At 42.5% G+C, this 24603-nt stretch overlaps 1 protein-coding gene across 1 annotated transcript in view; it reads right to left on the bottom strand.

The window, feature by feature from the left end:
- Positions 1-209: 209 nt before the first annotated feature.
- CDH13 (cadherin 13) overlaps positions 210-24603 on the bottom strand; it is a 1057449-nt gene continuing 1033055 nt past the window's right edge. The window contains exons 12-14 of the mRNA XM_024556040.4: positions 15105-15338; positions 11873-12091; positions 210-5383 (exon numbers count right to left, since the gene is read on the bottom strand). Coding sequence (XP_024411808.1) covers positions 5376-5383; positions 11873-12091; positions 15105-15338 — 461 coding nt within the window. The 3' untranslated portion in view covers positions 210-5375. The remainder of the gene's footprint in view (positions 5384-11872; positions 12092-15104; positions 15339-24603) is intronic.

Here is a 24603-nt window from a genome sequence, read left to right as displayed (position 1 = left end):
GTCTATCTGCTTTTCCCCTAAATCAGAGGGACTGGACTGTTATGCAGGAAGGAAGGAAAATAGCTCATTGTTAGGCAGGCAGCACTTGGTTTTAGTCTTGGTGTTTAGACACTGGAGGCCGAGCAGAGCACCACTGGAAAACAAATAGCCCTTAGCTCTGTCACTGTGTGTAAACTGTACTGAGGATGGTCTAAGACCAAGTACACACATTAAAATCCCACATAACCTTTATTCGAATATCATACAAACAAGTGACAAATTTCTTTGCAACTACAGAATAAAGCAAGTGTTAATAGACAGCTCAGAAACTTGACACAATTCAGCAACTAGGGCTCAAAGTAGCCGCATCTGCGACAGAATTCAGTATCTTAACTGACAAATTTTTATCCCTTTTGCATGTCTCTGGAAAAATTTATTTAAAACTTCTGAATATTTTTATCTTGGGGTAGTAATGCTTCATCTGGGCGTTGGCACTGAACACCATCCCAGTGCTGACGTGTGCAGGACAAACCTGATTTCTTCCGCAGAGCCTTCATTTTCAACCCTAACAGTCCGAATGGATAAAAAATGGCTTCAGTGCTTTCTAAAGAAAAATCTTTAAAAAAGTAGTAGAAAATGGAAAATTTCAGCATATACTAATAGTGCTTCTCTGAGCTACTTTCTCAAAGGTTCAGGGCTTCGCAGTGAAAATCGCCACAGTGAGTTTTCCAGGTACACCCACTGCTTCTCCACTAGTGCTGAGGGGCCACGGCAAATGGTTCAGAGGCTTATGGAGCCCAGCAGCCCTCCAGCCATCCAGGCGATGATAGTGATGCAGCATGAGTGACAGGAAGACGCTTTTCTGCCTACCGAATTTGATGACCATCTAAATTATTTCTGCTGAAATTATAGACTTAATTTATGGAATTAAAGAGCTCATCTGAAATCCTTGTTTACACATTCATTCCTGCCATTCTTTCTGTCTCTATACATTTTGTATATGCTTTTATATAAACACAGTCAAGGCTATAGAATTTTCAGTAGTGGGCTGATCCATGAGTGATAGGAAATATAATAAGAGTAACACATTTTACATAGCACAAGAACTGTTAATTGCTCTAGATGACCAATTATAAAAGCTCGTTATCATCAGATTCTGAGACAAATCTCAACAGCCAGATAAGAAGATGGGATCCATCACCTTTGTGAAAGGTGTACTCAGATTATTAGATTATTGTTATTGTTATTATTATTTAGTAGTTAAATAGAGTAGGTGATTTGTTCTTCCTCAGTGCTCACCTTTCTATTGGTGTGATTTACCTGTCAATTCATGCCTAAGTCAACTACACATGGATAGATTAACGTGCTACATTTACGGACTCAGAAACTGCTTGAACAGCCTTTGGAATTTGTCTCCAGCTGAGCACAGTACAGCTCTTGGTCCCAGCCCATGTTCTCCCTCAGTTTGTCCTCCCCTGGGTTGGCTTGGCTGTGACTGGTCCTTGGGAGGACCTGAATGTCCTTTTGGGTAACTGAGGTATCTAGTTAATCTGGTAGAGGCTCCTCGTGTACCTGTTCACAAGCCATGGGAGGGAAGGCTTGTGAACAGGAAGGGGAGGAAATAGTTAAGAACATTATAATATCTTGTACAGGAAAAAATTTTAAGCTTCCAATATTAATTTAGAGTAGTGTTAACAGCTCTTAACAGAATGTTCTTAGAATTAAGAAAATGTAGAAGGTCTGTTTAGTTGGCCATGCTAACTGGGGGTTCAGAGGAGAGTTCCTGGTCTGGAGCAGACACTGTGCCTGTTTTGGCTGCAGAGTTGGCAGTGGCACTGTGCTAGAGTGGGAATGGCGTGGCCCTGGGTCCTGGGTCTGAAGGCCACTTACCTTGGGCGAGCCATGTGATTTGCCTGAGCCTCAGCTTTCTCTGTCTGTGAGCTGGAGAAGAAAATAGTACTTGCCTCAAAGGGCTGTTGTAAGGGCTCAGTGAGTTAATAGGTATAAAGGATTTTGCATGGTGTGGGCACCATAATAAGCAATTAATAACTGTAAATCATCATCATCATCATCATCGTCATCAATTGCATTTTTGTACCTTGTTCATACACACCAGGAGAACTGTAGACTCTTTTCTTCGGAATCGCCTGGACAGTCTGTGTACTGGAGCAATTGCACCAAACCCAGCTTCAAGCATGGTCTTGTTAATAATTCTTTAGTTGCCACATTGGATAAAATGCAATCTGATCTATTTCAAGGTTTGATATAGATGCTTATTTCATTTAACAGAAGGTTAAAAATGACATTTTGAAATTCTGGAATAAGTTATCAAAATTTCTAAAAACACTTTTTAAGAATCAAAGTCTTATTTGCCACCTACATGGAGTTTAGCTGAATTGGTTTTGTTACGATGTTCAGATGTGCAGGTGTTGGCCGAAAGTCGTGGCAGGTGCATCCACCTGAAATGATGTTTGTTTGGAGAGAACTAGCAGTATTGAGGTAACTTTGATCAAAAGTAGAAAATGTTTGCATGTTCTTGTTAAAAAAATTTTTCTGAAGTAATCAATGTATCATATGCAAAGTGGGGAAATGTAATTTTTTAATGAACTAAGGTGGCTGATGTGTTAATAAAAAGTGAAGAAGGTGTGACTGTTCACTCAGTGGAAATAAAATTCTCAGTCTTGTGCTCAGCCCTCAGGCAAAGCAATTTCTGGCTTTTACTTGGCTTCTTCTTTTTTCAATAATTGGACTAAAAGAAAATGCATTGATAATAATGACATAATGTTTTGATTATACTTTTTCTTTCCATAAACAAGGTAAATGCATTCTAGCAACTTAAAAACATCCTATAATTCAGAAAATGCTATCACTTTGGCTTCAGAGAATTGGTCTGTGTGTGTGTGTGTGAAAGGGGTAAAAAGAACACCACAATAGAAATATCTCTGTCCTGATGAGAACTCGGGGGGCAGGGCATATACTTAAATAGGGGAAATTAAGGCATATGCTACTTGTTAACGAAGTATGCACTTTACTCCTATTTTTCTGCATTCTAAGCTAAATTAATCCACTGGCTTGATTTCTCTTTTTCAAGATAAAAATACTTTGCGAAGTACAGAGAACCTACTTGCTCGAGAGAAAAGGAGGAGTCTTCACCTGGTTACTTGAGTGAATGGGTCACTTGACATCTGTGTCTCTCCCAGGGATGGCCCGGGCTCATTCGGAAGGGTGAGCTTTGGGATTATCAGTTAGTTGGCCTGTGGGTCAGGCTGCTGAGCCCCGGGCCATCTGAGGATGGTCCTTGGTTTGTTCTAGGGTGACCATTCTCCCCCTGCCTTGTGGGAAGAGGGGAGTGAGGTCCACCAAGGAGACAGGAGGCTGTGCCCTATAAAGCCAGAAGAGGGAATCCTGTCAAGTGTAAATGTGCAGGCTCGGATCCCCCGTCCCCAGGCCTGCTTCGTGCGCTCGTGGAGAACCATTAGGTCATATTCAGGGTGTGGCATCTCCTGACTGAGCAACAGGAATTGTTGGAGAGAAAAAATACCCATGTCCCAGGACGATAGGCCGATGGCTGTGACTATGTGTCACGCAGTCGTCAAACTGAGGATGATCTTGCTCCTCTGTAAGGATGCAGTCATCTTACAGCCAACTGCGAACTACTGAAATCGTTCATTATGGCGGACAAGACGAGCACCTTGCCCAGGCTGCGAGCGGGTGCTTCTGGCTTTATAGACTCACTCACCTAACAAGAGGGTACGGGGGGGAGCCCAGTTGGCCAGTCAAAAGTGTGAACTTGCACAGAGACAAGACTCAGCATCAGCAACAGTCAACACAACATAGAAACCAGAGAAAAGCTATTGTCCAGCATTTTAACCACCAATACCCATTTATTTTAATGGCAAAAAAATCTCTGCATTCTATATGCTCCAAAAAGATTTACTATCGAAACAAATACAATATATGGAACTCTATCTGTATAATTTTACTACAATAAAGACAACATGTGACTTCTACTTCCTACAGAAGGCTAACTGAAGAGCACGGATGCCAACAGAGATTGCATAAGAAAGCGCGTGTGCGTGTGTGTGCGTGGTTAAAACCTTTAGTAAGCAACAGCATTAAAATATGCTAAGACACTTACCTTACCCTAGTTTGTGGCGCGCTCTAATAAAAAGCCACAGGCTGTCACTAGTTTTATCTGGTAGAAAAATTTGGTGTGAGCTTTGATGGTTCATTTAGTTCATCAACAAGAAGATAATCTTAGTACAAGCACTAACTTTCCTCTTACTTGGACATGCTCACAGAATAAAAATCAATTACTTTTTATACATAATGAACATCTTTTATTTTTAGGTTTGCAAACAACTGTAGTCGACTCACACAAAAGGGTACTACCTGTATTTACTCTATTTTATGCATGTATATGAAATAAACGGTGCGTATGTGCCTAAGTGTATGTCTATACATGTGGGCGTATATATGTATGCACACTGTACCTGTCAACCTTTTCATACGCATGTGCGACCTCTGTGATGACACTCACTATGGTAAATAGGAGGGAGAGAGTCTGTGCCGTGACCCACGTCCCCGTAGGAACTAAGTCCACAGCAGGGCCGTGGATTCTGCACACATACAAATACATGCAGATGCCCATGAAGGAATATTTCAGCCCTTTTCTTGGCATTTGATGGTAAAATTTCCTGCTCTGCTCTTCACCACTTTCACTCAGGATCATGGCATATGGTGGCAGTGAAACTGGTTATAGTCCTCAGACTAAAGAGGAAGGACTTCGGTCTCTGCCCTCCCTCTCTGCAGAGCTGCCTGTTGTTCCTGGCTGCACCCAGGCTGGATGTTGGAGAAGCGTCTGCTCTGTGGTCTCCACTAGTGCCTAGCTTGCCGCTGGGGCCCTGGGCGGGTCCGCTGCCAAGGCTCTGTCCCTTCTTGTTTAGCCTCCCAAGGAAGAATGACGCATCAAAACTAGGCTCCTCCTGTCTAGTCTCTCTCTATAAATACTGGGTACACACACATACAGATACTCATACATATACAAATACTGACCCACAGACAAAGCTGCATGGGGGGAGTGCTGACTAGCGACATGGCAACACACCAGGAAAAGTAGTCATTGTTCCTGCTCCCAGAAGGTCACGTTATATGCCATGATCTTTAAACACTCAGGGAAAATTCAGAGGATTCGATTAATTAAAGGAGAAAGGAAGAGGCTGTCAAAATGGTGAAGTACAGACTAAGTGAAATTGCAAAGAAAGTGAAAATCTGGAGCAATTGAGGCCTAGTTGTGAAGTTCGAGAGCTGTAAACGGCAATCTTCAGATTTGGATTTTTTTTCTTTTTCCTGTTGCTATGGAAACTTGGTAGTCAAGCTTCAGATGTCAGGAGTTCTCACAGACCTGAATGGCAAAGATTCAGAGTTTAAGTCAAGGAATATTGCAATTTGATTCAAAACAGTTCAGCTGGATACTAGATACATGCCTGGCAGGTTGTAATAAATGCATTTATAAACATTGTACTACCTTGGAAATTTTTTTTCTTAAGTATAACATTTGAGAGAGTGGTTTATGTCTTAAAAATCTGGACCTCTCCAAAAATGCCTGGTGCCAAACATCTCATCCCAGACCCCAGCGCTATTTCCTCTGCTACCAAGGAGCCCTATCTCTTGCACATTAGCCCAGGCGCGGCTATGTTACAGACAGGTTGACTAGGTAGATTAGAGATTGATGATTGTCCCAGATATTTTTATATTATAGACAAGAGCAAGACACCTGGCGGTGGTTCTTCGGACATTGTGTAATAGTTTCCTCAGGCTGCTGGAACAAATGACTACAAATTAGTAGCTTAAACAACCCAAATTTATTCTCTTAGAGCTCTGGGGGTCAGAGGTCCAAAATGGGTCTTATGGGGTTAAAACCAAGGTGTTGGCAGAACTGTGTTCCTTTTGGAGGCTCCTGGGGGAGTGGCCACTTCCTTGGCTTTTCCAGCTTCCAGAAGCTGCCTGTATTTGGCTCATGGCAACTTCAGCATCTTCATGGCCTGCATTGTATTATCAGAGTTTATGGAAGTTGCCAAAGTTACAATTATTCTCTAGGTTGCACTCTCGTCCAGGGTCTTCCTTTTGCCCGATAACAGCATGGGTGGAAATAGTTCAGTCTCTGATGTTTTTGCTTCATTATTATTATATCTTGAATTTGTACAGGGAACTGGTACCACTAAATCTTTTGTTAATATCAAGGAAATATTAATGTGGAAAGGTCAATCTATGATGTAATGTAAGTGCCTTTCATTCTGGAATAAACTGATCACTAGAACCATAATGGGTTACTCTGCAGAGCTTGAGCCTTTCATTCAAAAGCTGTCCAGGGGAGGATCAGTACCTAAAACTCACCCATGTACTCTGCACTCCCTTGCTTTTAGAGGTTGAACCTGTCATTCATCTGTTTGCAAAATTTAAAACAGGATCTCTAAATTGCATACAAGTTCTTTGTAATGTGACTCAAGTACAAACAAGGTGATATTAAGAAGGTTAAGGGTTAAATCTGTTTTAAAAGAAAGGGCCATGGAAATCAACAAGTTAATTCGGGTGCCATTTTTGGTTGTTATTTGCAATGCCAGGGACCTTTATACTGCTGGACAAGTGAACTCCTTTGCAGTGAGGAGCCTTAGGAACTCATGTAATTCCTTCATCTCACTCGAAGTTGTCGTTGCCTTTGCCCCCGTTGCCTTACACTCCCTGGTTACTTGGCTGCTGTGAATTATATCCTGCAGATTCACTCACGTTTGAAGAAGGACGTACAAAGAACATTAAATGGCATCACTAATTTTATTTACAAATACTTTCCGGTGTGGTACCAAGAACTTAAAATAATAACGTTGTTCATTGAGAAAAACAGAAAAACTTTTGGTTGAATATCACCCACTAATTTAGAAAGTCACCAGTCCCTGTTTTAGGTCAATTTTATATGATAACGTAAGTGATTCTACTTTCAAGGACTGTTACACTGATTGCGTGAGATCATCTATATAATTTATGTAAAGCTCTTAGCTTCACACATGCATGGTGCATACAAGGTCCGTGAAGTTGAGCCACTTTAAGGGACCTCAGCTCCTCCGCAAACCACGACTCAGGGCTACCCCCAGGCAGGGGACTGCCTGCTCAGCCTCGGTTTGGTGCTTCTCCAGGCCCTGTCTCCACTCATAACACGTTTCACAATAAAGAAAAACAAAGCAATGCTACACTCAACACCATGGACTGCATGATTCCATTTATAGAAAATTCTAGGAAAGACAAGACTATAATTAAAGAAGGCAGATCAGTGAGGGTCTGGGTTGGGGGAGGGGATCAATAGCAAAAGGGTACAAGGAGACTTTTTTGATTGTAGTGTGTACAATTGTGTTGAGTCACCAAAACTCATCAAGCTGTATCCTTCAAATGGGTGAATTTTATGGAACACAAATAATACCTTACTAAAAAGCATTAGATTAAAAAAATATATAGTTTTACTCATCTTAATCACCTCTTTAAACTTTTTTCTTGTGATTAAGCTTACAGTTCAATGCCCCCTTCTCCCAAAGTACAGGCATTTAATTTTGGTACTTGTTTATGTGGTTCATCTGATCTGTCCTTTCACATTCTTGCCATTGTTAATTAATTAAACTAAAAGAATGTATAAAAAGGCTGTAGGGCGATACTCTTCCTTGACCTTGACTGCGTCACACCACACAGAGCCCTCCGTAGCCCTGCAGACAAAACTGGATGGAGACGCCAGTCCTGGGGGGAGAGTGATGCGTCTCTCAGTGTCATCAACATGGAATGTAAACAACAAAATGGGCAGTGAAGGTAATTCCATTTACATTTCTTATTACTTTCACTGTCATTAGTGTCATCTCCGTTATTTTTAGATGTCAAAGAGGGAAGTGCAGCTCTCTCAGTTCAATCCTTGGTTGCAGAAAAGCTGTCTACGGCATCATAAGGAACTGGAAGGTTTTTATCGTCTTTTTGCGGTCTAATGGTGAGTGCAGGCTTCACTGCCTGCTCACATGGGACCTGGGCACCTCTCTGAGTTTTCTCATCTATAAAGCGGGATAAAATCGCCAGGCTGGTGAAGAAAATAGACAGAAAAGCCACAGAACATCAGGGTGTTTGGTTAACGCTAGTCTACCTGGATCTGAATCTTATTTGAGGGGAGGAGAAAGCCTGTTTTTTTCTTCCCATGTTGTATGATGTGATCACTGCAATTTTATGAACAACACTTTGAAGATGTTGGCACACTTCTGTAGAGGGCCAACTACTTCCAGCTTTGTGGGTCACATGGCCTCTGTGGCAACCATTCAGCTCTGCCACTGTAGCAGGAAGCAGCCGTAGGCTATATGAAAATGAATGGGCGTGGCCAGGTTCCAATAATACTTTATGTACAAAACCAGGAAGTGGGCTGTATCTGGACATCAGGCCATAGTTTGCCAATTCCTGCTTTACAGGAACACCAAGCAGATTCTACCAGACCCCAGAATTCTTGCAAGGAGTCTGGCTGAGTTGGGAAGGCGTCTTACCCTTGCACTTTATAATCTAGATTCCACCCCCTGCCCCACCTTGTTTAATGGTTGAGGCCCATTTCTGTGTAGCCTCTTGTCACTGTTATGTTAACAGCGGCACAGGTGGGATGGCCCCTGGCCACTGACTTCTGCTGTCCTGAGGGAGTGAGTGAGCCATAGGCCCCTCCCCCCATTACTTATTCACTCTGGCTCTGACCCAGTCTCTTGGGTCTTATTAGGTCCATGACTTTTTGGTTAGGAAGAACATCTTGGGCTAGGCATATAGTAAAACAAGAATTATTATATTTGGCAGGCATTTCTAATGTTCAAATGAACAATATTAAATAATCTTATGCCTTTTGTATAGAGCCAGACTGAGGTTCTTTTTGAAGTCAAACAGGTGAGTGATAACACTTGTTCTTAAGCTGTCTTTTCAGGCTGAAAATACCTGTCTTGTGGTGCCAAACATTGAAAGGTCAACTGAGTACCTTTCTGCTTGTGTAGGAGACTCAGAGCTCCTTTGTGAGGATGATTTTGGCTTTACCTACAGGTACCTACGGTCAAGGAACCACATGCTGCTAGATAGGATGGCTTCCCATTTAGGTGAGAACAAAAAACATGTTTGATCTCTCAAATATATGAGTATTGTACATGCACCTGTCTTTTCTCAATGATAATATTTTGAGTATAAAATGAACATGAGTACCTTAGGCATTACCAGACAACTCTGCCTTGGATTAGCTGTGATGGAGGAACTCGGCAGAGAGGGGTGAAGTGGATAGTCTTTGGGTACCTGCTCATTCATTAGTGATATCTGCAGGCCTGGGGTCTCCAAAGAAGGGGGCACAAGAAAATCCCTTGTTTGTAAGAAGGAAATACTGACACGTCTATTTATATTTCTCTTACCATGTTTGCTGTGTATAATGCACACTTGTTTGCCCAAATTTTTGAAGGAAAAATAAGGATATGCATTATATACATGGGTAGCACCTGAAATACCTTGTATCTGCTCTTGTGTTTTACAATTATTTTACATAAAATTTCTTGTACCATAATATCTGCAAAAATAAATGCTAAAATTCCTGTATAATAACCCCCCCAAGTATCTAAATATAAATAAATGAACCATTGAATTAAAAAATTAAAATGAAAGATTTTTTTCCTGAAAGTTTGGGACAAAAATGTGGATGTGCATTATACATGGCAAAATACGGTATTTTAAACAGATTGTCTTAACAATATTTAATACATGGATTTGTAGTAGCAGATGTGTGTATTATTATAAATATTGTGTAAAAACATAGAAACACTGGATCTGTGTGCTGGGGCTACTGCCACTTGGGATGTTGGTTCCATAGGTTGCACGGGCTGGGAATCTGCATTTCAACAAACAGAGGGAGGAAGTCTCCATGTAAACAACTCACTGTAGTCTAAGTAGTGATGCGTGAGTAAGAGAGCTGCGGCCTGCAGTGCCTTGGTTCTTCAAAGGGACGCCATCGAGAATCTGACGTTGTATAACTGGGATCACAGACAGTGATGTGTGAGTGGCTACTCGTGATCCCTCTCTCTCTCTGTACACACATGCACACATAACACATGCAACACACATGTGCACAAGCACACATGCACTTGGACACAGGCATTTTTATTTCTTTATCCAGACTCTGCTATATGTGAATTCTGACTTCTCCTAGAGCCCAGTACTGGCCTTGCAGTACTCACTTCAGAAGCTAGTAGAAAACAGATTCCAGATGTTACTGGAATAGAGTTGGTCATAGCAGAACATTGTAAATAACGGTAATGTGTCTGTTGATAGAGGAATGTACACTGTGCCATATTCATGGCCAGCAGTTCAAATGAATGACCTAGCACAGGCATAAATAAACTAAGGCTGGTGGGCCATGGTGTGTTTATATGGCTCTCAAACTAAGAATGGTTTTCACACTTTTAAAGAGTGGTAAAGAGTAGTAAAGAACAAAAGAACAAAGCAAAAAAAAAAAAGAGAGAACATGTGATGGAGACCTGATGTGGCCCACAGAACCCAAAATATTTGCTGCCTGGCCCTTTATGGAAAGAAGTTTGCTGACCCCTGACCTACAACAACATAGATGAGTCTTGGAAATATAGTGGGGAGAGGAAGGAGAGTAAGATGCAAAACATCACGCTCAACATAATACAAGTTACGTAAAGTTTTCCTAACTGCACAAACTAGAACTATACCTGGTGTGTGTGTGGGTAGTAAAATCAATGTCAGGACCCACTCTAACTCATACGTAATAATAGTTGTTGTCTCTGGGGAGAGAGAACAGGAAATAAGACTGGGGAGAGGAACACCTTTACCTGTAATTTTTTTTCTTGAAGTAAAAGGAAGGAAGAAAGAAGAAAAAATACAGGAATGAGACAGAGGAATATATATTTCCTTCCTTTCCTCCTCCCTCCCTCCCTTCCTTCCTCCTTCCCCTTCTTCCTCCTTCCCTCCCACACATCGAATGAGACACTTCTCATTGTAAGGGCTTTTCCTGCTTAGTGCTACCCACAGGGTGCTGGCCCAGCACTGAGCTGTACACACAGCACATTTCCGATGATGGAATGTGTGATTTCCTGTTGACTCGACTTACCATTGTCACCAGGATATAATAACTTCTGTTATTTTTTTCTAATCATCAATTTCTCGACTTCCTAATTCACAATTACATCAATATCCTTGTCAAAATGTGAATACAAGGGTCAAAAGGCTTTTTGAATGGCACTACATGTGAATAATTGCTAAAGTTAAAATTGGACTAATATTCCATGAACAGGAAATATTTGATACACATGTCTATTCAATTTATGCTCACGTCCATATTACTAGGCATAATAATTTGTTTAAAATAATGCCTCATTATATTATAGCCATTACTACCAGTCAGGGAAAAAAATGTGTGAATTATACATTTATCTCTTTTCCTACAGCCCAACTGCCATACACAAATTCTCATGACTGTTCTTAAAAAGGTATAGTAGCCACTTTAACCTTGAGAAAGGTTACTCCGCACAGTGTGGAGAGACAGGGCCCCGGGAGACCGGCCGACTACTCTGGGCATGTTTGCATCTGCTCATGTTCAGTGGCATGTGCAGGAAGTCATCTCATCGCCTGGTCTTAGGGTAGCAAAGGGAGCTTTTGCACACTTCCTCAGGTTACCGGGGCGGGGGCGGGGGGAATGTTAAGATGCCTTTCAACATTAGTTGGACCATTTTTTACGTGTAACACCTTCTATTATACAGACATAAATGAAAAAGAAATGCTTTCTCTGGGGACAAAGGCCTCGGTCAGTTGTCACGTGTGCACGCACTGGAGTCGGCCGACTTACACGCTAAACTGAAGAGGGAGAGGAGCAGGACCGAGGTCAGGCTGAAGTGCAGGGCCCCCGCGGCGTTGCAGTCTACTTTGGAATTCTTGCAGGAACACACTTGTACCCTGAGGTCTGTGATGTTCGTCATGGGTGGTTTCCCTGAATCTGTCACCATGATGGGCAGCTGGTAGTTTGCTTTGTTCAGATTTTGAAGAAGGCTCACCAGGGCGTGCGTATCTATGAAGACAAGGAGGGCCTTCGTGAGAGGGGTCAGACCCTTCCAAAGAAGCGGGAGAACACACGAAACAGGCACTGCATTTTGTTCATAACCATGAGAGCATTTACATTTAAATTCACTAACATCGAATAAAAATATAAATTCAGTTCCGTTGCACCAGCCACATTTCGGGTGTCTGCAACCACATGTGGCCGGTGGCTGCCATACTGGGCGGTGCAGATAGGACATGTCCATCATCTGGGAGGGCCTTGGTTCGGTGCGACCATAATCGGTTCCAAGAGGATCTGCCCTTGTGAAAATGACTGACTCCCTGCAATAAAGCCCTCTCCACAAAGATCATATTCAATATCTAGAAAAAATAACACAAAAATCTACTCTCAAATGATCACATTGTACATCTCATTGTACATCACATTGTAAATATATACAATTTTTATTTGTCAATTATACTTTTCCAACAAAGCTGGAAAAAAGAAAAAATTATCAGCTGAGAGCATTTTCACATAAGAATGTAAATTCAAATAGTCAAAATAAATGTTTGGACCAAAACAAAATCCCACTCACTGTACACATGGGCAGGACCCTGTGTGTTCCTGCAGGGACGGACTCTGTCGTCTTCGTTGTCCTCAGCCCACAGCCCTGAACTTGGGTGGGAACCTCAGCACAATCCACAGCGTGGAGCCTGGGTCTTTACACCCATGTTTGCTGGGAATGTCTGCCATTATCAGGCCCTGGACAGCACTCAGAAGTGGCCACCCTACCGGGCCACTCTTTTTAGCCTCAGGCTATTTTCTCTCTTTTTTTTTTTTTTACTTTATTGACTTTAGAGAGAGAGGGGAGAGGGGAAGAGGGAGAGAGAGGGAGGGGGAGAAAGAGGGGGGGAAGAGAGAGAGATTGATTTGTTGTACTATGTATTTATTCATGTATTGGTTATTTTTATATGTAACCAGGATTGAACACACAACCGTGGTGTATCGGGACAACCTCTAAACAAATGAGCTACCTGGCCAGGGCAGGCTATTCTCTTTTCCCCCACTCAGAGGACTAGGGATTTTTGTTTATTTGCTTGTTTTTAAACTGCCCCTTTCTGGGGATAGACAATGCTAAGTGTTCAGAGAAATAATTTGGGGACAAGAAAAAGAATTTAGAAGGCATCGTGTCTACTAAATAAGATGAGGAGGGACAGCAGAGTGTGAGGACGTGAAAACAGAAGCAGATGAAGTATCATCCTAACCAGAAGATTAGGGGCAGCAGCAGAGACAACCAAGGTAGCAAACTACCCCAGCGAAATGGCAGATTAACTCGGGAACATTCTTCCATCTCCTCAATTAGAGGAGAACCTCTTGAATAAGAGAGTTCCGGCTGGGGCCCTGGCCCATGTGGCTGAGTTGGTTGGAGCGTCGTCCCGTGTACCGAAATGCCGTGGGTTCCATCCCTGGTCAGGGAGCACACGGGAGGCAACTCTCGGTGTTTTTCTTTGACATGACATTGATGTTCCTCTCTCTCTCTCCCCCTCCCGTCCCCTCTCTCTAAAACCAGTGGGCAAGTCTTCAGGTGAGGATAAAAAACATTCCAGTTGGAAAGAACTGGTGATGATTATTCAAATCAGCTAGACCCACAAAAAGAAGGAAACAAAACAGTAACCCCTCAAACAAGAGAAGGCTGTTTCAGTTAAAAATAATCAGTGCAACAACATTCATTTTTTAAAAAGCGATAAAATAGACAAACAGGCAAATAGAATCAATAACAAGAGAAAGGCACTAATAAAACGCGAAGTGAGAAAAGGCCATAACAATACACATGAGATTTGTAATAGAAAATTTTATGCACAATTGTACAATACATTTTCAAAGCCTAATGGAATGGGTAATTCCCCATCTCTCTGAAAATTTCTGTGACTGATCTAAGAAGAGAAGCCTTGACTCTGGTCAACGGCAGGAGAAGTTCATTATTGATGACAGAGGGTATGTGAAATGTGTGAGTTCTGGTTTTTGGTTTTATTTCAAGGCAAGGTGAAGTTAGCAGTGCGGAGGAAGGTGGGTGAGGTACTGCGGAGAGAGGGATACTTCATAATTCAATACACTGGTGTTTCAGCCTTAACAAGGCAGATGATAAATGTTGGGCCAAGTTTTGAATTCCACCTGCCCACATGGGAAGATTGGTAGGAAGGGACATTGCCTGAGAGTCTCATAAATGAGGGACAGGATAGATGAAAGAAAATATCAAAGTTGAAAGTAAAAGCCAAGGATTCGAAAGAAAAGCCAAGGTCATTATAAAGACGAAGTCAGTTTTGAGGAGGTCTGCAGCATGACATGGAAGCTGGAGGCGTGGAGGTTATTCCTAAAGATTCCTGGACTAGTGCTTCTGTCCTCCTTAGTCTTTCATAACAGCAAGCGCACCACAGAAAATCTCTCTGCAGTGCTCATGAAGTTTGTTGTAAACACAGTTATTTGAGAGAGGAGAGACAGCTGAGCCAAGACGTGCTTAGAGAGAAGCAGACTCCGGCTTTTGAAGGCTGCAGACTGGGTAGATGTACTGTATAGCGTTGTACAGGACGGGATGTACAGAATAGGGTGGGTGGTACAGAGTAGACAGTATAAGGTATATATTATGTGACACAAAGTATAGAGTATACAGCGTAGGGTATAGAGTATAGTGTACACTACAAAGTGTACAATATAGGGTGGGTAGTATACAGTATACCCTATAGGGTGTACAGTACAGGGTGGATAGTATACTGTATACAGCATAGAAAAGATAAGAGAGGAAGCAATAGAGAAAACTCTCATGTTTGTATTCTCAGATAAGGAGCTGATATTTAATATATTTAAAATTGTATTCATTTGCTGGAGGAAAAATTATCAATATGTGTGGTGCATAAACAACTTGAAATAAGCCATTTGAGAATACACGGGAGAGTAGGAGAGGAGAACCAGTCTAGAAAAGGAAACCACGCCAGCGCCGCTAGGCTCGAAGCCACAGAACAACTAGAGAATCTTTAACCGGACTTACTGTTGATCTTGGAGATCTTCCAGACTTTATCAGGAACAGTTTGTTTATGGATTTCAAATTTGAAAGGATCTGTATTTGGGTGAAGATCCTTATCTGATGCTCCCACAATGACTACACTGAGGTTTTTGGCGTCATCACAGACTTCGGCTACTGTGGGGTAAATGAAGGGAGCGTTGTCGTTCACGTCTTCCAGGGTTATCAGCACAGTTCCAGTCCCAGTAGCAGGGGGGTTGCCTATGGGCAAAAGGGACGAGGTTAGCACACAACCTTGCTACACGCAAGAGGAACTTTCCACAGTGCTTTCCCAGCGTGCCAGCCTCCCTTATGATGAACAGGCTTCAAAAGGACCAACAGTAATAGCTCACATATTTGTGTAAGGGTTAGTGGTTTCCAAGCCTGTTACCATCTATAGGACTTGGGCTTTAAGTTCTTCAGGCTTCACCTTTAGGACACTGAGCTTCTAACACACAAGTCATGCTAACACATTGAGAGTCCCTCAAAGAATGGAGATAACAAATGGACTTTTTCCTTGCTCACCAAATTCAACCTTTTATCTAAATATCCAAGTATTCCCATACATGGGTGGTACAGGAAGGCAGAGGCTCCAGGAGAGAAGGCTGTGTTCTTTACCTCTACACTGACTGGGTGGTTGGCTGAGGAGAGAGCCCTTCCAGGGTTTTCCTTTGTGAGTAGAAAAGGGCCTGGCCAGGCTGATGGTACCCAGGGGGCCGGCTGGGGCGTGGCTGGGAAGCACGGGGCAGATTCAGAAAGGCAGGTTAGTTAGGGGAAATGAAACCACTGGCTGGCTACAGGGCCAGTTGAAACAATCCTAACATAATCTTTGGGTCTTATGCTTCAAGTCTCACTTTTTCAATATTTCAGCTACTTCCTGAAACAGTTTTCATTTTAGGGAACATTCTTTTGAGAAACCCATATAACCTCACTTACACAACGGTGTCTTCTATTTAAAGAAAAGGGCGTTTAATCTTAATAAGAGCCAGCATGATGTCATTTACCTTTCTTTAAATTTTTTTTTAATCATCTATGCATTAGAGACTTGCTCTTGGGACAAAGCGCTCATTAATAGTTCTGACTTTTCTGTGAGGAAAGTTAGAGCCAAATTTGCAGGCCATAAATAGTGTATGGATTTGCCTTATATAATTATAGTTCTCTAATTTTATGCACTAGTACTGACCTAATGCCTGGCTCCATTTAATTTTTCCTATCCTCATTTGCACTGAACCAGATTTACAAGCTTAATTTTGTTTTATCTCACCCTATGTTTATGTTTTGAAATGCGCATTAAGTTTAAAGTCAGGTTGTGAATCACGTGGGGGTGGAAGGGTAGTGGATATCTTTGCTCAGAGCACAGGCGTCCAGTGCAAGGCCAGGCTGGGCCTGGCAGGTCTGTTGGCAAGTAAACAACCAGTCCTTTAGAGATTCAGGCAGTTTATTACTGACAGGAACAGTCGAAGGACCAGGAGGCACTGGTGGCCCTTGTGCAGGTGACACCAAAATGAAAGGAGGCAGTTGGCTGCATCACAAATGAGGGGACACCCTGTTGTCGAGGAGCCAATTTAAAGCTGCTTCTCGGAGGTGTCACTGTCTGCAGCTGCACCCTAAGGGTGGCGGATAGAAAGCCTTGTCCCTCATCAGAACCCGGAAGGTGATGAGAAACTGTCTTAGATGGACCACAACAACTCCTCACAGCCTCCCGTGTGCACAGTCCTGGGAAGATGGAGAGACATTCTGCTAACTCTCACATTGCCTGTGGCTCAGCCTTCGCTCCTGGCCTGTGTGGATACATGCAAAGTCACCCGGCATCCCAGGTTGTCCCCTGCTGCAGGGTGTGTGGGAGGACGGTAAGGGGATGAGCTTGGAGATGTCTGGTAGGGTGTGAGGCCTTGACTAGCATGATGAGTTGCTTGTACTGATTTTACAGACTGCACAAAGCCACTGTAGGGGCAAACGATCTGATCTGACTTACTTTTTAGAAACACACAATGGCATTTATGGGAGATGTTGGACATTGGAGACCAGCAATAGATTGAGTCACAATGTGGGTGGTACGAACACGAAAGAAATGTCTCTTCTTATTGATTAGGCACCCAGGTGAGGCTGCCAGAAGAAGAGCAGAAGGTGGTGGGGAGGAGAAAAACGAGCTCAGCTTTGATTGTGCTAATGATCCCTATATTCACTGCAACTGTGCACAGGGGCTCACAGCCTAGGAGAAAGGCCAGGGCTGAGTTAGCAACAGGGGCATTGTCAGCATGGATGCTTTTCAAACCTTTCCAGCAAATTGGGTCACCCTAGGTGAAAGCAGAGAATGCCAGGTGGGTGAAGAGAGAAATTCCCAAGTTTAAAGAGCAGATGATAGTTTGCAGAGGCACAGGGGAGATGAATTGGAAGAGGAGGCAATGTGTTATCATGCCCAAAAGGATAAGGAGTAAAGAGAAGCGATGGGATTTTGCAGAGAGATTGCTAATTGGTGACATTTTTGAGAGAGGTTTTCATTTGTGAGGAAGAAACCAGCTTGAAGGAACTGAGCAGTGAGTCATGAAGCAGTGAGAGCAGATTCTGTTTAGTTCGGCTGGCGGAACTTTAAATATGTCAACACCCAAAGACAGTTCCAGAGTAAATATTTAAATAAATATCTGCTAAGATAGGAACACAAGTGTAATTAATCATCAGAAGGATGGCTGTTTCTAGTGGCATCACCTTTTGTAAGAGCAAGAACTCAAAGGAAACACATAATTACTTTGAAGTTGGTTATCTAGTGTCAGCTTTAGTCATTTGGTTGGATTTTTCTTGAAAACTTATTTTTCTCTTTTAATTAAACTAATTGACTACCTCAAAGGAATCCACTATATCTTTTTTCAATCTGAATATGTTATGAAGTCATTTGGTGGGATGGATGAGAAGGCATTTTGAGTATCTGAAATATAAGAATTGGCTTTTTGTGAACTTAATTATGCTACCATCCTCAATTCCCCGTGTGTTATTCCCAGGCCAGCCTGGTAATGTCTTTTTCTGAAATCAAATAAAATTAGCTGGTTTTTCTCATTGATAAGGGAATGAGTGTATTCTCAAAATCCCCAGGGAAAGAGCCTCTCCCAGTTTATATGCACAGGATGGAGAAAAATCACCATCCAAAATTCAAATGTAATTCAAAACATAATGGTTCTTCACAAGCCAATTTTGCTTCGATTGTTCTGGGACCCCAGGAAATATTGGAGCTTCCAAGTATTCCTTGGCACTCGGCCCCTCCTCTTGGCAAAAAACCCCTCACCCCTCCTCTTCCCCTTCCCGTCAGCAACCAATCCCCAGCCCCTAAGGGACGACTCTGCAGAACCAGATATCAGAACCAAAGCATCGCTGGGACTGTGCCCTCCTTCATCAATTTTCTATTTCAATAGAAAAAAAAATAGCCTCAGTATGAGCAAAACTCCTGTGATATGGAGCTAGAACCATACTTTAAAAGTTAGAGGAAGTCCAGCCTCCAGACAGGTGGAGAGACTTCCTGTGTTCATGGGGCTTTCATCCTTACAGTGTTAGAAGATGGTAGGGCCCCTGACAGATGAACCATTACTGTCAGTGGCTCTTACATTGAATGGAAGTGAGCTCTCCTTGGGGAGTCTTATCATGGTCATGGCCCTTCCTCTGGAAAAATGTAGCTACATTTACATTGGGGGCAGGAGAGGATTGGTTAGCAGATGCTGGACGTGCAGCTGTGGGCTTGGTGCAGGTCCAGAGCAGCTGATCTGGGACCTCTTTGTTTTAGGTGTGGTGAGGCTGAGGCCCAGAGAAGTTTAGGATGGGCTCAAATTGACTAGTTGAGTCTCAGACCTCCTTCTCTAGCATTAAGGGTCAACCTTTTACTTTCTATATCAGAACTAGGCAGGTAGATTCTTCAGGTTCTTACTTCAACCATGAAAGCAAACTAAAGTTCCTGAACCATGACTTGGGGTTCTTATTATTATCATCATTATTTTAATCTTTCCTAGGAGCTACTTTTTATTTTGGTAAAGCATGCATAACAAAATTTACCTTCTTAACCATTCTCAAGCAGACAGTGCAGTGCCATTTAGTACATTCGCACTGTTGTGCCGTCATCAGCACCATCCCTCTCGTGAATTTTTCATCTTCCCCAGATGAAACTCTGTTTCCATTCAATAACTCCCCATCCCCCCAGCCTTCAAATGTTGGGGGACTCTTCATTTTGCTTCTAGTTCTCATGCTGCCGAACAGTGGCAAGACGTGGGGGAAAGGCCACCATTTCTTGCCTATGGGTCTGGACGACGGAGTCTGTCCCATAGGAGACTGTGACTTGAAGGCCCTAGAGGTGCTTTAGCTTCATGAAGTTGGCAGCCTGCCAGGGTCTTCCTGGCACTTGCCACCTCTCGCTCTCATTTCTGGCTTTGCCAATCCCACTCAGCACTGACAGCTTGTAATACCTCTCAGCACATTTCATGACCAAGACAGGACCAAATGGACCCCATTGCTTGATTTTGAACCCAGACAATTTAACCCAGATAGGCTGCTGCTTTGAGAATTTGGAGTGCTACTTTCTAGTTTTCCCTCATTTCCCAAAAGAGGAAACTGGGACTCAGAGAGATTAAGTAACTTGTCCCAGGCTATCGTCACTGTATTCTCTTGCCATGTGCTCTCTGGGGGCCTGGGAAGTCAATGGAATGACTGGGGATTGTGACCAGCCCACCATCTGAGCCACACTCCAGAGCACAAAGTTTTATTATTTTGGCACTTGTGGTTGGCATCGAGCATTGGTAGAGAGGGTGAATAGCAGTCTTCTGTGTTTTCCTTATTTACATGGCCAACTGTATATTACTTTTTGTGGAAGGCCTACAGAGGTGGAGCCAGTCCCCAAAGGAACATGTGTTGTCTGTGGGTCTCCAGCTCTGCTCCGGTGGTGCCAGCGTGGCTGTAATGAGAAACAGGGCTGTTTTTTTTTTTTTTTTAATTGTAGGAATTTTATTTAATTCAGATTTCTGACCAAAAAAGATTTCCACTTAGCCAAAAAACACCTATTTTTCTGATAGGTTTCATTATTCAGGAAGAAAAAAATATCTTGTCAGTAAGAGGCACAATTAAAAACAGTGTAATCCTAATTAAAAAATATATGTGATTAGAGAAAGATGAGAAAGAAATATATGAAAGCTTAAACAGTGTTTATCTCTCTGGTAGATAATTAATATTAAAATAATACTTTTCTCTTTTTAATTTATTTACCATAACCAAGGTTACTATAGTAATTAGAAATAGAAATGTAAACTCAAAAGTTACATGGGGATTTAGAAAAATTTTTTCAATTTTAATTTACTTTTTTGTCTCTTACTCTTATTTTTTTAAATGAATTGATATTACTTCTGGCCAAGATGGAGGTGTAGGTAGACACACTGTGTCTCCTTGCACAACCAAAAGAAGGACAACAACAATTTAAAAACAAAAAACCCACCAGAACTGACAGAAAATTGAACCGTATGGAAGTCCAACAACCAAGGAGATAAAGAAGAAACATTCATCCAGACCAGTAGGAGGGGCGGAGATGGGCAGCCAGGCAGAGAGGACACGTGGCAAGGCAGGGGCTGGCGGACCCAGCAAGGTGGCGGATTGTGGAGTGGGGTGGGCAAAGCTGCAGCTGGCCGGCGAGGCAGCAGCTGGTGGGCTGGGTGACAGACCATGCAACCCAGAGTTCCAGCTCTGGGAAATAAAGCCTCAAACCACTGACTGAAAACACCCGCTGGGGTTGAGGCGCAGCAGAAGAAACTCCCACCCACAGGGGCCTAGAACGTACACAAAACCACCCACTTGGGACTCAGCACCAGAGGGGCCCAATTTGATCATGGGTAGCAGAGGGAGTGACTAAAATCCGTCAGAGAGTGAGTGGAGCAAGTGCCATCGCTCCCTATCGGACCCTCCCCCACATACAGCGTCACAGTGCGTCAACCAGCGTTACCCTGCCCCAGTGAGTACCTATGGCTCCGCCCCTTTACATAACAGGCGCACCAAGACAAAAAAAAAATGGCCCAAATGAAAGAACAGATCAAAGCTCCAGAAAAAAATACAACTAAGGGACAAAGAGATAGCCAACCTATCAGATGCACAGTTCAAAACACTGGTAATCAGGAAGCTCACAGAATTAGTTGAATTTGGTCACAAATTAGATGAAAAATGAAGGCTATGCTAAGAGAAACAAAGGAAAATGTACAGGGAACCAATAATGAGGCGAAGGAAACTGGGACTCAAATCAATGGTGTGGACCAGAAGGAAGAAAGAAACATCCAACCAGAAAAGAATGAAGAAACAAGAATTCAAAAAAATGAGGAGAGGCTTAGGAACCTCCAGGAGATCTTTAAACGTTCCAACATCTGAATTATAGGGGTACCAGAAGGAGAAGAGGAAGAGCAAGAAATTGAAAACTTATTTGAACAAATAATGGAGAACTTCCCTAATCTGGCAAAGGAAGTAGACTTCCAGGAAGTCCAGGAAGCTCAGAGAGTCCCAAAGAAGCTGGACCCAAGGAGGAGCACACCAAGGCACATCATTTAAACCCAAGATTAAAGATAAGGAGAGAATCTTAGAAGCAGCAAGAGAAAAGGACACAGTTACCTACAAAGGAGTTCCCATAAGACTGTCAGCTGATTTCTCAAAAGAGACCTTATAGGCAAGAAGGGGCTGGAAAGAAGTATTCCAAGTCATGAAAGGCAAGGACCTCCATCCAAGATTGCTCTATCCAGCAAAGCTTTCATTTAGAATGGAAGGGCAGATAAAGTGCTTCTCAGATAAGGTCAAGTTAAATCATCATTACCAAGCGTTTATTATATGAAACGTTAAATGGATTTATCTAAGAAAAAGAAGATAAAAAATATGAACAGTAAAATGACAGCAAACTCACAGTTAATAACAACCACACCTAAAACAAAAACAAAAGCAAACTAAGCAAACAACTAGAATAGGAACAGAACCACAGAAATTGAGATCACATGGAGGGTTATCAACAGGGGAGTGGGAGGGGGAGAGAGGGGGGAAAGGTACAGAGAATAAGTAGCATAAATGGTGGGTGGAAAATAGACAGGGGGAGGGTAAGAATAGTATAGGAAATGTAGAAGGCAAAGAACTTATATGTATGACCCATGGACATGAACTATAGGGGGGGGATGTGGGAGGGAGGGGGTGGGCAGGATGGAGTGGAGTGAAGGAGGGGAATGGGACAACTGTAATAGCATAATCAATAAAATATATTAAAATAAATAAATAAAAATAATAAATGAATTGATATTAAGCAAATTTACAGAGTTGTATAACTATTGCCACTACCTAATTTTAGAACATTTCCGTCACCCCCTCAAAAAAACCTCGGGCCCATTTGTCTCAACTCTCTTCACCTACTTGTAGCTCCGGCAATTGATAATCTGCTCTTTTTCATTACGGATTTGTGTTTTCTGGAAACTTCTATAAATGGAATTACATAATATGTGGCCTTTTGTGTCCAACTTCTTTCTGCATAATGTTTCTAAGGGTCATCCATGCTATAGCATGAATCTGTACCTCAGTCCTGTTTATGGCTGAATAATATCTCATTCTATGAATAGATCATGCTTTGTTTATTAATTCACTAGGCCATGGACATTTGGGCTGTTCATATTTTTTATCTGTTATAAACAATGCTGCTACAAACACCTGTATGCAAGGGGCCGGATTGGCACAAGCTACAGTGTCCCTACACTAGTAAGATAGGACTCCAAATGCATCTTATCAACAGAGTTCCCTCGGGAGAATAAGGTTCCTGGTCTTGCCACACTTGGATGGGCTGGCTTCAGATGCAGAGAGTGTTGGGATCTCACCAAGAACTTTCAGAAGTAGTACTTTCTGGAAAGTAGTAGATTTTTCTGATCACTAGTCCCAAATCTTTCGTGAGTTGGGCCTAGAGGCACGCAGCACATGTCTGTCCTTAGGAGTCATGAGTGCAGTGATTTTCTGTGGGGAATAGTGTGCAAGGGAGGTCGCCTATGTGAACAATAATGTGCAGGAAGGGGGAGGAAGAAGAGGGTAAAACAGGAAGCTCATTTCTGAGCTCTGTGGGCTCTACGCATCAGGATGGTATTCCGTGCTGGTTCTCTCTTATACAAGAGGTACTTGGTAGATTTTTGAAGTAATTTAGATTGATTCAAAAAAGCTAATGATATTTTACTCTTTTGATACAAGTAATCATATGTAATTATATTTCCACAGTTTTCCACTCTATCTTCAGTTCTGAGAGTAGTGACTGTGTCTATATTCAAGCCCTGCCTTCTTTCACTTGGGGGAGAAAAAACTGTGTGTGTGATGGGGGGTGGGGTCTGTGGAGTTGGGGCTCAGAGCAGGGAGTCCACGCCAGGGACAAGTGGAGGGACCTCAGCTGGTGTCTCAAGGGAGATTGAGGCCCAAATTTGGGGGGGAATTCAGAAGATGGGCCAATTTAAGAGGAGCCAAAGTTCAGATGTGGGTCCCTGAGCTGAGGCTGGGCACCCCAGCAAGTTTCTGAGGCTTGTCTGTAGGGGCAAGATGCACGGGTGGGGCAGTGTGCTCCCCATCGAGTTCCCACTGTGTTTATGTGCATCTGTCAAACCTTCAACAAGCAGCTGTGAGCAAACAAATGTCAGATCTTTTACTTTATATGAACAGGGCTCTAAACTTCTCTTCACCTTCACTTGAAAGTGAGAGTGGACCAGGGTTCTTCTCTGTCAGGTCATCCTTTGCATTGTTTAGTTTATCCCTATGTTCTATTTACTACGGCTTTTCAGTATCATAATTTACAACATTTTTGGCATTTGCCCCATAAAGCCAAGAATCTTGTTACTTTTTAATTCACAAGTATTTTTTAAAAATTAAGTTTATTGGGGTGACATTTGTTAATGAGTTTACTTAAGTTTCAGGTGGGCAGTTCTACGACGCATCACCTGCACACTGCATTGTGTGCTCGCCGCCCAGAGTCTTGTCTCCTCCTGTCGCTGTGCGTTTGACCCCCTTCACCCTCTTCAAGCTCCCCTCACACCCTTCCCCTCTGGTAACACCGTACTGTTGTCTGTGTCTATGAGTGTTTGTTTTGTTTGTTCGTTGCTTTCTGTTTTGTCCCACATATGAATGAGATCACATGGTTCTTGCCCTACTACTCAGCCATAAGAAAAGATGAAATACTGCCATTTGTGACAACATGGATGGAGCTTGAGAGGGTCAGGCTAAGTGAAGTAAGTCAGATGAAAAAGCACAAGCATTTTTAAGAATTTATTTGTTAATAAAGATATTGCCAATTCCATTTTATATGCTGAACAAATGTAACTATAAGACAACAAAAATCCTGGTAGAAAATAGCTTTGCAAAAGATAATGCTATGTTTCTGTGTAATACTCGATGTAGAACTGGGGCAATTATTCACATAACTGGAATAAATATTCACTTAGAAGAGACAATAATGTGAAACACTGAACTGTTTTAAAAAGTC

The sequence above is a fragment of the Desmodus rotundus genome, chromosome 12 (assembly GCF_022682495.2).
Source record: "Desmodus rotundus isolate HL8 chromosome 12, HLdesRot8A.1, whole genome shotgun sequence".
NCBI lineage: Eukaryota > Metazoa > Chordata > Mammalia > Chiroptera > Phyllostomidae > Desmodus > Desmodus rotundus.
The sequence above is the reverse complement of the archived record's forward strand: the minus strand, read 5'-3'. Positions and strand labels throughout refer to the sequence as shown.